Source organism: Lytechinus variegatus, chromosome 1 (genome assembly GCF_018143015.1).
Source record: "Lytechinus variegatus isolate NC3 chromosome 1, Lvar_3.0, whole genome shotgun sequence".
NCBI classification, from domain to species: domain Eukaryota; kingdom Metazoa; phylum Echinodermata; class Echinoidea; order Temnopleuroida; family Toxopneustidae; genus Lytechinus; species Lytechinus variegatus.
In genome coordinates, this window is record NC_054740.1 from 58,460,474 (window position 1) to 58,475,665 (window position 15,192).

Below are 15,192 nucleotides of genomic sequence, written 5' to 3' on the forward strand. Positions count from 1 at the left end.
GGGACGGGGGTGTTCATAGGCGTTGATATACATCTCCATAACCAGGTCACACTTTGTTACTGATTTCATGGATGTAGGCCTACTTCTGATAAATTGACGATGTAAAACGAAACCAGCCAATTGCCGAAAATCGGTCACGACACGGGGTAGTGCCTTTTCAAGGATTATTAATAACTTAATAGCTTAATGTGCATTAGCAAGCAAGCATCTAGCGGCTATTTTATAACTTTTACGAGGCAATCAAAACTTCGTGATAATGATCTGCATCACAACTCCAGAATATCAACCCCGACACCTCCATACCTCTGCTTAATGATTTACGACACCCAGACTTTGTTCATAGCATAATATGGAAATTAGTGTCATTAACTCTGTAATTGCATTGTAATTACATTCTTCGCAATATTTGATAAATATGTAATTTCTTCCAAGAATGATGAAATTGAAATTGTAATATTATTATGAAATGGAAATCCTACCATGTTTGATGAAAACTGAAATTGTTTGTCGGATGGTCAATGATATTGGCTAATAGTGAATGAAAAGTTTCAAACATCAAATCAAAAACATTAAATTTTTGATTTCATTTGAACGCCGGACTACGAGCACAAGTCTGTGATCGTATTTTCATTTGTTCTCTAAACTTTGTTTTTACAGATACCAATGGGTCTACAGAAGATCGTCCGCGCTTATTGACTCCATTGTTTCTTGAGGGAATAGGGAGTAATTCCCTGGTTTATTTGAACCACGTACAAACAGAGTCAGTGATTGGCAATTCATCTGCAAGTACACCTAACCCTGGACTTCACCACATAAACTGCACCCTTCTACCAGCCACGCCCATTCTATATTACCCCTCCTCACATCTCGGAATCTTCACCGATGCACATAAAAGCAATCAATATTCGGATTGTCCAATAAACTATTCATCTAGGAATTGGGGCATAGGGCCAAATGGTATAGGTTTGACACCAGAGACATGACGATCTACTACAAAAGATTACGTCAAAAGAAAACATTTTACCCGGGACATTTTACTGACAGCAATCTCTTCTTGTTGATCCCTCCATATATGATTATACATCTCCTCCCAACTCCCTAGACTATATACACCCTGCGAATTTGACCTATGTTACCACCCAATACGCTGATATATCCTGACTAAACTCAATCCACAAGCCAATACCCCCACCCATCACTGCACCCCACCCACCGTCAGCCCTCTTCCCACCACACGTCGCTAATTCGCTTGAGTAAGCACACCAATCAGAGATCGTAACGGCAACTCCAACAGCCCGTTGAGGTTTACTTTTGACCACTATCAGTCGAGCAAGGCTTCTGGCTCAAACGGTAAGCTCACCGGGTAGCAAGCTTGGCCGCCGTTATCATATCAGTCGTGTTTTATCCTACAAGGGAGATAGGACGTCGAGTTTGTTTGTGAAACATCACAACCGCTATCACTGCTAAACCTCGTTAATCTAGATAGTCGAGTATTACTACTCTTTTGGACTCTTCTCCACATTTTTTTTTTCATTAAATAGAATCTACTTTCGATACAGTTTTTCTCCCAGTTGCCACACTGTTTTGATTTTTATAGATGTCCAGTTTTTCGGCGAATTTCTCGATTCATGGAACAGAGTGCTAGCGTTTGGGCAAGCTCGGTCGAAGCTGGACCCGTCAAGCCCGCCTTACCTGATCATTCAACACCAACCAAAAAGTCTTATTCAGATAATAACAATAATAACAACAATAACAACAAAGTGATTGAACGACGTCGAAGCGAAGTGGACATTGATAGCCATCGTGAAGTGATCATCGACAGCGGGAGAATAGCTAGAGACGATAAGTGCGACGAAAGCAACTTTGATAGTGAATACAAAGAGAGAGTCGAAGAGGAGAACGAGAGTCTTGGGAGTGGAGACAGCCAGGACAGACCAGATATCCACGCTCCTGCAGTTTCTGAGTCCATCAAGAACGAGCCGTTGTCACCCGTTCAACAGACCCCAATCGCTAGTGGAGAGGCAAACCGGGAGTTCTGGGTGAAACACGAAGCGAAGCGTGGTATACCTCACCAAGTCGGTGTAGGCCATCACCAACTCGAACACAACAGCATCCTGCTCCCGGGCAAAGAAGACGTTGAAGTGTTCTTCAGTAATCTTGATAAGAACCCTGCTACAGGACTGCCCCATCAGCAGTATCTTTATCCCCAGTATCATCTGACAAGTGAATCCCAAATGTATCAAAGTTCGGGTAGTATCTCCCTGCAGAGTGCCATGCCGCCGACCGTCTCTCCGGGTGGCATGCCGACATCTCAGCAGCACGGTTACGAGGCCTCGCCTACCTCCTACATCCATTCGCAATCGAGCCCGGTCTATGTACCCACAACCCGACCATCGTTCTCCGGGATGCCCCATCCTGCACAGTTTATTCAGCATATTCCATCGGTGAGCAGCCCGAATCACCAGAACCAGAGCGTCATCATGCAGGCGAACGCTCACGCTGCCGCAGCCGTGTGGAGCCCGCAGTCGGATGGAAGTGGTGGTGGCGGCGGCGGTGGAGTTGTCGGAGGGGACAGCCATCATCGAGGATATTCCTTCCCCGCCAGTCCGGCGTTAACCACGGCCAACAGTCCGTTGTCCGGGCGACACCCTGGTTCGACGCCCAATGGTCTGACTGGCTACTCCCCTTATGCCGATCCGTGGTCGAGCTTGGATGGGTCGATGTTGCATTCGAGTATGGGACGGGGTGCAGGAGGAAACTTCGGCGGACGGAGACCAACAGGTGAGTTAATTTTATAATTTATGGATAAAAAATTCAATTGAATCATGAAAACATGTATTTTAGATAATAATCATGATGAGGATGATGATGACATGGATGATGATGATGATCACCAAATAAACTAGATGTTTACAATCATTAATGTTTTTTTTTACCAATGTGCGGCTAAATTCAAATCAATCACTCTGTTTATAATATACGTTATTACAGTTGTTTGCATTTCTGTTAAGTCTGAAAAGTTTATCATTCCATAAATAAAAGAATCCAAATTTATTTTGAATGCAATGGACACGTTCTTGCTCTTGTTAAACGTTTGCAAATAAATAACGTTCAATGAAAATAAAATCTAAGCATATTGGCATCCCCTTATAAAATCGGCCTAAAATAGTAATTAATAGAGAAACGCACGTACATGGCTCAGAATGGAAATCAGAATCAAAACGTGAAAGAAGACATGAGTAAAGGGAAGATTGGGGGAGATTGAAGGAGAAGGGGGGGGGGTATAACCGTAGAATATTGAAAAGAATAAAAAGTAAGAAAATTATAGGATGGTTGGAAAGAATTAAACAACCCAGGATCAAGAGTCAAAGATTAAAATGAACACTGAATAAAATTAGGAGTTATTCACTGCCCAGAACTCGACAGAAGTTAGCAGGGAATGTCTAAATAACGTCATTTGGTTCGTCACCCAAAATAATTCCATCTTGTTGGTTGATCTTTCGCTTAAAAGATGACATTTTTAGATGATTGTCATGATAATTGTGAGAGAATACGATGTTTCTATGTATTGTGATGTTCCTAGGATTCTCGATAAGAAACCTTATTAATATGCCACTTTAAAGAAAATGTTATTTGTAGTAATTTCACAATTACACTGCGCTATGAATTAATATTGTTGGTTATAATACTATTTTTTTTCTTTATTGAATAATACGCGTTTTGAAAAGAGTGAAAAGACAACATAAAATGATGCAGAAATTATATTTTGTAAAAATGTGTCTTTGATAAATCTTTAGGTATATGATACACGAATAGAAAATTTATTAATATTATAATTTTTAGATCACAGTTTTTTAGAATTCGTGGAATTTTTAGATAATTTTAGGCATCTGATGATAATGCACTCTTTCAGAAGATAGAATTTAGTTGAAAATGAAGTAGTTTCGGGTACTCTTGAGGGAACGACGTGTTCTTCGAATATCTATTTTCAGTTTATGAACCCAAATTGTCCTTGTTCATTTTTCTTTGCGTTCACCTGAATTTTCACCGTTTTTCCTAAATCAACTAAGTACTGTCTATAATATATTTTCTTTATTATCTCCTCACCCTTTCCATAGTCCGTCGGTCACTATTCTCCCCCCCCCCATTCTCTCGCCCTTCTACCCTGCAAAAACTGCAGTGTTGATTTAACACCAGCCCAGAATCTATATATGTCCACACCAGAGAAGTGTTAAACAACGCCAGATTCGTTTTGGTCTAACACCAGAAATGTGTTCATACAACACCAATTAGTATTAAAACAGCATCGGTTTGATTCCAAACTGGTGTTGTTTCAATACTTCTCTGGTGTGGACATACATAGATTCCGGGCTGGTGTTAAATCAACACCTGAGTTTTTGCAGTGTACCCTCTTCCAGTGATACACGTCTCGTGTTCAGCCTTATAATCATGATAATAAAGAATGAAACTGGAGAGCGAAAATCGTTTTGTTTTCATATATATATTATACACTTCTTCTCTTCCTCCAAGTATATAGTTGAGTTGGTATTATGACTAGCGTAACTAAAAACACGGGATGCTCGCCAAGTATGCCTTATCCGTTACCATGGCAATGGGGAAAGGTATCACTTTTCAAACGATGGAAGGGGCAACCCGTTTTTATATACCACAATAATGCAAAACTTGTTTATCGAACTGAGAAAAATTACCATTGGATTCTTCCAGTTTATCATTTTATTGAAAAATTTTACTGATAAGTATTGTACTTTTTTAGGGGAGAGGTTTAGTGAATAATCACATTTTTAATATCCACAACATAATAGTAAATACGCTGATATTTTTTAGACCTCGTTTTCTCATAACTTGTCATTGACTTTTCCTCTAAAGGCCAAGTCCACCCAAGACAAATGTTTTTTTTTTGATAAATAGAGAAAAATCAGACAAGAATAACACTGAAAATTTCATCAAATCGGATAGAAAATAAGAAAGTAATGAAATTGTAAGGTAACTAAGATTGTGCTTATTTTCCACAAAACATTTATATGCACATCTCAGTGACATGCAAATGACAGATCGATGATGTCCCTCACTCACTATTTCTTTTGGTTTTTGTGATCATTTGAATTACACAATGTCTAGGTTTTTACAGATTTGACAATAAGGACTAACTTGAATAAAACATAAAAATGTTAGAACAATGGTAATTCCGCATGTTCAGGGAAGAAGAAGACTCTGTTTCACAGAGAATGAGGAGAAAATGAGAATATTTCATGTATCATATAATAAAATACAAAGAAATATATAGTGAGTGGATGTCATCAGTTCCCCCATTTGCATTTACATCCGATTTTGATGAAAATTTCACTGTTATGCTTGTTGGAATTTCTCTTTTTATTCAATGAAGTTTTTTTGTTGGGGTGGACTTGTAATGTAAGTTAATGTAAGAAGTTGAACCCTCATTGATACCATGGCAACAAAGGCGAAAGCGAAAAAACAATTAATTTAGCTCGATTGGACATTCGTTTTTCAAGTTATCGTTTGTCTTGCCAATAAACCAAGTTTGTCTTGAAAAAACAGAAAATTAATTTATTCGAATTGAAGATATCATGCAAATGCTATTCAAGATGAATAAATAATTTTATCATCATGGAAAAGCGGCGCGTGTTAAACCTGTTCAATTTCCATTAAAAAAGGCCTAGAAGATTACCACATTTTCAAAATGTTCGAGTGATACTTTTGCTATATCAACTCGTTGTTAAGATAAAGCGTGATAACCTCTCAACAGCTAATTCTCTTCCCCATGAAAAAGTAGAATGTTACATGTAATCAGCATTATGAACATATTGTCAGACCTTGGCAATTGATATCATGGGATTTATGATATTTTAGTTTTCCATCGACGTTTAAGAATTATTTACTCATTCGACTGCTCTAATAAATGCCAACTGATATCACTTGGATATGAAGTAAATATGTATAACTTTTATTTAAAAATAATTGGTTATACGGTAATATAATATTTCGAATGTATTTGGGAAAAGCTACATGGTCTTACTTTGATCACATGAAACAAAACGAACCGTTGCATATATAGATCCTCCCATTTTCTTACAGGTTAAAGGGAAATGGATCTGACGAAAATCAGGAAATGGTCAAATCCGTGAATGACCAAATCCTTAGGCGAAGAGAAAGATTTCATAGTTTAAACGAGAGTAAAGTATAAAATAAAATGTCACATGTCTATATCTGTAAAGCCATTTTTAAACCAATCTGTCAGCGCGCTGCTATATATGCCTTATCAACGCTAATACCATTAAATTAGCAGTAAACGGTTAACAAGATAAAATGTTGACTATCATCTATTTTATCACAATTTATCATACTGCTAAATCGTACTCTGATTTTATTGCCATTTGAAGTTATTGTGATAAGGCTATGATAGCCTGTCTGCGAATGCTAATCGCATTATTATTATCTTTTGTTTTATGCAGTTTGCAGACATGAAATTGTTTGATAATGGCTCTGCTCTTGCTTCTCGTCCCAAGTCGTTGTTATAATACACAAAGTTATTGGATGTAACGACATGGAATGCTTCAAGAGATAATAAATTGGGATTAACATATATACCATTCGCCGATTGCAGAAGCCATTAAAATTGATATATTACTTTTACATATTTATCCGTATTTGAAATAAAGTTCGAGAACTTGAAATAAGTTTTTGTTTTAGCGGCGTACAAAAGCGCACGAACTCAAACAGAAATCTCGGCACGTGTACCCGTACATTGGCGGCGGGCTTTGTAGTCCTCAATACTGGCACCATTCCTGCCTCCACTTCTCCCACTTCCTTCCATTTTTTCTTTTATATTTTTTTTGCTAGATTTGATCTTGAAATTGGTTTGTTTCTTTAGAGTCAGAGTATCGAGTTCCCAGAGCAAATATCCCACGATGTTTGTCGCCGCACTTGAGCCGGGGAATAATCACAGCACTACAAAGAAAAAACACTCGGGCGCGAACTGCTGAAAAATCAATTCTTATGAATCAATGAATTGTCTTATTATGAAAGGGCTCGCGAGCGGACTCTTTGCTAGCCTTTGTAAGCTTTGTCATTTCGTGTAAACGATCCTGTACAGTTACAAGAGATTAAAAGGGTACCTATGATTGTACATGGACAGGGGATTAGTAAGAGATTAATGAATAAACTTGGACAAATTTTCGAATAAAGGGGTTGTTTTTAGATGACAACCCGTAAAATCTTTTTGATGAGCGCCGCATTATTTTAGTTCGATATATACCCACTTTACTTGACGATGACTAATGGTTGCACACAACTTATTATTCTATGTTAAGATGATGAGAAAAAAAATGTTATGAAAATAGATCCTAAAGACAAGAATAAAAAGTATTCATAGAGGTTTGTCAGAGCAATATTGGTTGTCATGTAATACACCATTTCGCCGTTTTCTTTTGAATTTTGTATTTCATATAGCATGGACATTGGGTGGTCATGATTGTGGCATTTGATCATTTCTTGCCATTTCTATCTAATTTCCCGAAGATTGTTCGTGACAAATCTTTCATAAGAAGTCTCGCGACCATCATTTTTTTTTCTCGTTAATAATAATTTTTGTAAGCCCTTCCTTCAATTCATATCCAAGTCCTTTGGAAGCGACGTTTATGACATAATGTGATAAGGACGTTATGACATAATGTGATATGCGCTATATAAGAACTGCGTTATTATTATATAATTCTTCTTAGTTTACTGTATTCTCTTCCCCTTCCTCTTCTCCCTCTTCCTCTCATCCGCTATTTCCTTATTGTTATTTTGTATTTCCCCTAATATCTAAGCACCTTTTACAGGTGCATATTTGCACCTCGGTCTTGTAGCCATTATAATCCATTATAGGATGTCCCTATATTGTATTCATTTATTTTGTTCTCCTTTTATTGATCTTTGATACCAATCTGAAGGTTCTTAATTTCTTTAACACCGAAGTCCGGCACTTAAAGTGATTGGTTAACATTGGTTTGACTTTTAAAAAATCTGAGCTAGAAGGTCACACTTGTCACCTGTGTCTTTGATATGTTCCAAAAATGAAGCCCAGAAAAAAATTGCGTTCGAAAATGATTATTTAGTGCTTCAAAAATTGAAATATAAAGTGACCGGAAACACCATCTTAATTTCATCCCATACACTTATGTGTACTATTTAGGTGTCTATAAGACGCCTATTTACAAAATCGGGGTTTGCCTTGTAGTTTTAGCTTTTCATTCTCAATAATGGTTGTTTTCAGGGTTTATCAGTTCTTGTACATGCACTTGCACACATGTTTCATCTTGGTTTGAGAATTTTTTAAATCGGCTGCTCACAAAGTTAAACAATACCTTTAACATACCCCCTCACCCCCACCCCATTCCGATGCAAAGAACCATATAACGCAATCCCAATTCTGCCTCTTACAATAAGTCAACGTGGTAGTATACCACGTTTATACGTGAAATAAACTTCCTCATGTAAATATATGGTATATCCTTGTAAAATGTATAGTTCATAGCTTGTTTAGAATCCTGTTCAAACAATCATTAAATTTAGGAGTACCTTCCTCATAAACCGCTCGTAAAATCCCTCTCCTCTTTTGGAAGCTGGCGACGATTCGATGTAGAGATTTGGGGTGTTAATACACCGGAATCGCCACCGATTCTGAAGACCCTGGGTTTGGCTCAGAACATATTCAGAAACGTGCTAAATTATAGAGAGGATTAAAATTACAATATGTATGAACATCATCATTATACAGAGCCAGACAAAAACGATACCATTCCTAAACCAACGATTGCAAGTCATTAGAAATAACGTACATGTATTATACACACTTAAATGTTGGGCAACATACTGTCCACTGTGTTGGGTAATGTATGTTGTTTAAAAAAATATTCTGGGCAATTATTTTCCAATCGAGCAAATTTGTTACCCAATTATTAGATTTATTACCCAATTTGGGCAGATTTTAACCAATAGTTGTGTGGACAGTATGTTGCCCAGGGTTGGTTAAAAGTTGGGCATTTTTTGCCCAACTATTTTAAGAGTGTATATTTAAAAATACTAATGATGAAAAAAATTGGTCGATCTAGGGTCGGTTTCGCCGTTGTCACTGTTGCATTATTGGTGTTTTAGGGGTCATGTGGTTCTTGGATAGACATCCTCTCCACTTGCAGGCCAAGGGTCGAATCTTCAATAATTTAGTTTGGTGACTTGAGCTAAGACGTGAACTAGATTAAGTATAATTTAACTTTGGAAACTGATTTTCCTCTAACATGCTTACAAGATATGACACTATGATATGAAATAAAAAAAAGTTATAAAGACTATAATAACCGAACTAAATAGAACAATTTTGACGAATTCCAAATATTTTTTCCAGATATATTCAAATATTGTTGTCTATGAATAAAAACCCAATATAATGTATGTTCATAATGAATTTATTGTCCGAAAATACATAAGTCTGCTTAGTATAAATGACAAGAAATTATCTTGAATCTTAACTTTAATCTCTTCGGCTTTTGTATTTACTTGCAAGATTAGTATAGACTTTGAAATATCTCGGGACTTATTCTCATTAGCGTCATCGAGTCGGAATATAGGTTGGAAAGCCTGTTTCACATGAAAAAAAAATCATGCCCTCAGCTTTCAAATTTATTACAGAGAAACGATTAAATAAAAAAAAATCTATACCTTATTTCAGAGGCATATTCATACTAGTCCAAAATAGAATTAAGATTTAACTTTTTTTCATTGATATTTTACTGTGTGGAATTGATAAGTGAACTGTTTATAAGATTTCTAAAAAATAGATCGAGTGTTTCTTTTATTTCAATTCAGCGATAATTGACTGATTCTTATTCAAAGCTTCAAAGCTTCATTATGTCATGAAATCTTTAAACAGTAGGACCTACACGAATGAGTAAAGATCTTATTAAACCATCAAATTATTTCATAATCGCACCAATTTATTTGAAAAAGTCTTGGACCTAAACGAAATATGAAATTAAAAAAATAAAACGTCTCAGTTTTTACCAACATCCGCCGATTCTTCGCGAACATTGCGTATAAAAAAATTCCTTCATATTAAGTGGGTTTATTTGAGTATCCCTTGAATGGTTACCGAGTCATTAAGACAATGCTAAATGTTCGCAGAAGAGGCGGGTTCTTAAAACCACTGCAAATATTTGACAAGCAGACCCCAAGATTTGTGATGACGGTCATTTATACCCTTCAAAAACCGGTCCAGGGATTCCAGTTGAAGCGCGGGAAGGAGTTCAGTTCTACATCAATCGAACGGTTGTTTGTCTTAAGTCGGTTATTTTCAATCATTATCAGGGATGATTGTTTAAAGCGACACATACCAACGATAATAACGATTTAAATCAGAAGTCGGACCCAAATTATCTTATTTATTACGACTAGAGCGATCTGAGAACAATGGGCTGTATAAATCTTTATACGAATATGAACTTTTTAATTTTTCAAAATATTTCTTTTAATTTCGAGTAACAATGATTATGTTGAATCTTGCCGGTGTAGCGCGTACGCGCTATATCCTGCGCAATATGATGAGCTTGGTACTGACTCATACTCCTGGGTAGAGTGCAGTATATATATATATATACGGACAAAATTGTCTGATAAAGGTCATTTGTTATACAGGTGTGTGATTATGTTATAACCCCTTTTTTCGTCTTTATAATCTGGGGGAATACAGGACCTGTACCTCAGGTACATGTCCTCAGACAGCGCAGGAGAAATAATTAAGGATTGACTTTTTGTATTGGAGAAGGGCAGGGTGTAGAAAATGATGGGGTGGGGAGGCATGCCCCATCCCTAAATGATGGTGAAGATATGTATGCCTAAGAAGTGAAGTGGCGGTAAAGAGGGAGGGTAAAACAAAGGGAGGGGTCAGAGGAGGAGGGTTGGGAGAAGGGGAGGGGATGGGAGAAGGGAAGTATCGGAGAAAGTTGTGAAGAGGGGGGGGGGGGGGGGCGGGGGCCACCGAACCTCGGTTTGTTCGGTCACCTCATCGTATAACTACAGTCGCCAAATTCTGTAAACAAGAGAGCGCGCTTGGCTGTTCTAAAAGCCCTTTTTGTCTGAAACGTGTTTTTTTCTCCCGAAATGACGTTTTAATCATTGTGGGTATACAGGTGGTGACATGAACTAGCCAGATACATGTCAAACTATTACACGACACGTTGCTCGTGGAATAGTCGTTAAGTCAGACTTTTTCTGTGTGGACAGATCGAAGAATTAAGATGGCTCGAAGGGAAAAAATCAAGAAAATGATATAAAATTCCTGCAAGGCTATTGTCTTATAATCATGGCAATTATTCATATTTCTACATTTCTATGTATGTTTTAAAATTTTGATAAATTGAAATTCAATTTGTAATAAAAGTAAAACAAATATTTCAATCTCACAAGGAGACTAAGAAGTATGTTACCATGACAACGAAAACGCTGTAATTTATAGTAAAACAAAGTAACAGCTTGAATCTGTTCGGCGTCGTGATTGAGACAAATAAAGTGACTTAATTGTCTTCTATAACGCTGTAATTGTTCGACGACCGCACGACAGTCCTAAACAATAATATTGTAGACAATTTGAAGTTGCAAAACGACAAGCCTCGATCAAATATTACAAATAAAGTTTGATCGCGATTAAAGCCGTGCTCCTGTGTGGTATGGCCCGTCAGAGATGGCAGCCGGGTCCTCTTGCGTACATCGTCAGAGGAGAAAGGGCGAGGTGTCGAAGGGAGACGAGGCAGACTTGATAGGAAGGATAAGGGATGAGAGGGATTTGGGCATCTCAAGGATAGAATGCAGAGGGTGAGAAGAAACAAAGGAAAAAAACGAATAAAAAATGAACAGTCACATGTATATCAAATAGGATAAACATTAGTTTTGATTTTATCACGAGGCGTATAGGCTATATATAACCAGGGGCGTTATTAGCCGAAAATTTATAGAGGGAAAATAATGGTATATGGAGCAAAGTTTCGAGAAAAAATCGCGAGTAAGCAAAAAAGATTAGACCCTCTTAATACGAATGCGTATACTTTTGCGATAGTTTTTACAATTTATTTTGTAAACAATATCATATTTCCCATTTTTCCTTTCCTTTTCTTTTTTTAAAATTTCATTATTATTACTATTATTATTATTATTTATTCCGGTTTTTTCGGGGGGGGGGGGTGGATCCTCCTGTTCGCCCGTGCCTATATATATATATATATATATATAATAGAAATAGTCTGCTTCGGCATATGGAATAAAATAATCATAAAAGGTATAGTAAATGCCGTAGAAATAAAATCATAGATTTTATATATGTATATATATATATATATATATATCGTATTATCGTCCGTGATCATTGTAAAATAAACACTTGTAATTAACAATGAAACAGTGGAGTGAATTCGAAATGATATTCATGATCACCATGAAAGCTTCGTTCGACCATAGAGCTATGGTTCGACGACAGTGCATAATTATGGTATTGTAATGCAGCTCGCGCAATAAGAAGGTTAATGAACTAATGTAACTCCCGGAAACCTCTGACAACTTCCAAACTTTCTCAAAGTGATATTCGCGACGATGTTAATGTGTTGATGACGTATGAATTGAATGGAACTCCGTATCAGTCTTTTACCAAGAGAGAGGGTCATTAGAGCAAGCAAGATGAGGGTGAAGTCCTCGTCTAACAAACACGCAACCAAATATAAAAAAGGGTTATTTTAATGTTTTTTTTCCCTCTATGAGGTGTTCTATACGACCCATTGAAGAACAGAATGACTGCCTTTGCGGTAGAAGAATGAGAAAATGAAAAGTTAATCATTTTTAAAAGACACGTCTGAATTAATATAAATTGCATGGAAAACGTGACTAAGAACAAGGGGCTTGAGTTTCAGAAATTAGTAGTTAGGTGAGAAAAAAATAATACATTTACCTTCTTGAACTTTTTTTTTTCAAAGAGGATTTTCGCTATATTTTGTATTTCTTAAATTTTCTAGAAAATTGTTATTACAAAGATAATGTTGAGAGAACATGTCGCATAAATTTCAATTACAAAAAAAAAAAATATCAAATAGCCATTTTTTATAAAGCGCTTTTCCCAGAATGGCCCAGTGCGCGTTACATTATATTAGTGTATTAGAGTTACAGTTTACATGATATATTCAGCAGTTATGTTTTATCGTAGGCCTGTACGTTGTAAGCATGTACATCTGTACAACAACACAACAACAACAACAACTACTACTACTACTACTACTACTACTACTACTACTACTACTACTACTACTACTACTACTACTACTACTACTACTACTACTACTACTACTACTACTACTACTACTACTACTACTACTACTACTACCACTACTACTACTACTACTACTACTACTACTACCACTCCTCCCCCTCCTCCTCCTCCTCCTACTACTACTACTACTACTACTACTACTACTACTACTACTACTACTACTACTACTACTACTACTACTACTACTACTACTACTACTACTACTACTACTACTACTTCTACTACTACTACTACTACTACTACTACTACTACTACTACTACTACTACTACTACCACCACTCCTCCCCTCCTCCTCCTCCTACTACTACTACTACTACTACTACTACTACTACTACTACTACTTCTATACTACTACTACTACTACTTCTACTACTTCTACTACTACTACTACTACTACTACTACTACTACTACTACTACTACTACTACTACTACTACTACTACTACTACTACTACTACTACTACTACTACTACTACTCCTCCTCCTCCTACTTCTACTACTACTACTTCTATACTACAACTTCTACTACTACTACTACTACTACTACTATTACTGCTACTATACTACTACTAACTTCTATACTACTACAGCTTTTTCTTCATAGCATATGAGTGGAAATTGTGGCATTTATAGAAATAAAAAATATGATTTGTGATATATCATTTTGACGTAATATTCACCAAAAATATAATATTCCACTAAATGTTTCTTTCCTTTTCTTTCTTGTCTTTTCTTTTCTTTTCTTCCCTTTCCTTTCCCTTTCTCTTGTTTTCTTACTCGTAAAGATTTTTAAATATTTTTGTTGTATTTATTATTATTATTATTATTTATTTATTTACTTATTTTTTTTAGGGGGCCTCCCAATCCCATCTGTAGGCCAGGGCTGTTATTATACAGACTACAAGTGCCACTGTTGCTGCTGCTTTTTCTTATAATGATACTGCTATTCATGCTAATAAAACTCACTTCCACTACCATCTCTACCACCACACCGCCATGTCGTCGCCATATCAGTACCCGGCGAAGTGGTTGTAGACTGACACTAACACTTTTTTCTAACACTTTTTGGGTTTACTTCCACTTGGTCTAATGCCAATTCGTCCAATTACCAACTCGTCTGCTATCATTTGGTCTACCATTTGTTCGTCCACTGTCCACATGGTCTAATTGTCAGTTCGTCCACTCACCATTTCGTCTAATAACTAGTTGGTCCAATAGCCATGTTGTTCATAAACCATTTGGTCTAATTGGATTAATTGGGCGAAATGAATGAAAAGAAAATGGGTATTAGACCAACTAATTATTAGACGAAATGGTTATAGACGAACTGGTGATTAGACGAAGTGATTATTGGAACAAATGGTTATTGGACCAAATGGTTGTTAGACGAAATGTTGATGGATCGAATGGCATTAGACTAAATGAAGGTAGACCATGTGACGAGTGGACAAATTGGCAATAGACGAATCGGCAGTTTACCTTTTTTTTTTCTTCTTCAAAACTACGGTAAGCCAAAAAAGGGTAACGTCTTTGAGCAATAAATCAAGTCGAATTGCGATCCCTAATAATGTATACAGCGGTTTGAGACATGGTGCCCCCTGCTTGAAAGTTCACTATTCGTTTATTTGAAATGTTGACTAATACGCCATCAAACACACGTCTCTAAACTATCATAGTCTCTACTTTCAAACGTCTTTGCTGTTTATTCATAAATAACTCGCAATTTATTATATTCGTAGTTGTTTTGCCAAATGAAAATAAGTCCTATATCTAAGAGGAAAACATTCGAAAGAAGGATGAAAAATTATA

At 36.6% G+C, this 15,192-nt stretch overlaps 1 protein-coding gene across 2 annotated transcripts in view; it reads left to right on the forward strand.

Moving 5' to 3' along the window:
• The first annotated feature begins 1,309 nt into the window (after positions 1-1,309).
• Positions 1,310-15,192, forward strand: part of LOC121418246 (transcription factor GATA-3-like) — a 35,756-nt gene continuing 21,873 nt past the window's right edge. For both annotated transcript variants that reach the window (XM_041612003.1, XM_041612011.1), the window contains exon 1: positions 1,310-2,781. In XM_041612003.1, the coding sequence (XP_041467937.1) occupies positions 1,629-2,781 (1,153 nt within the window). In that variant the 5' untranslated portion in view covers positions 1,310-1,628. The remainder of the gene's footprint in view (positions 2,782-15,192) is intronic.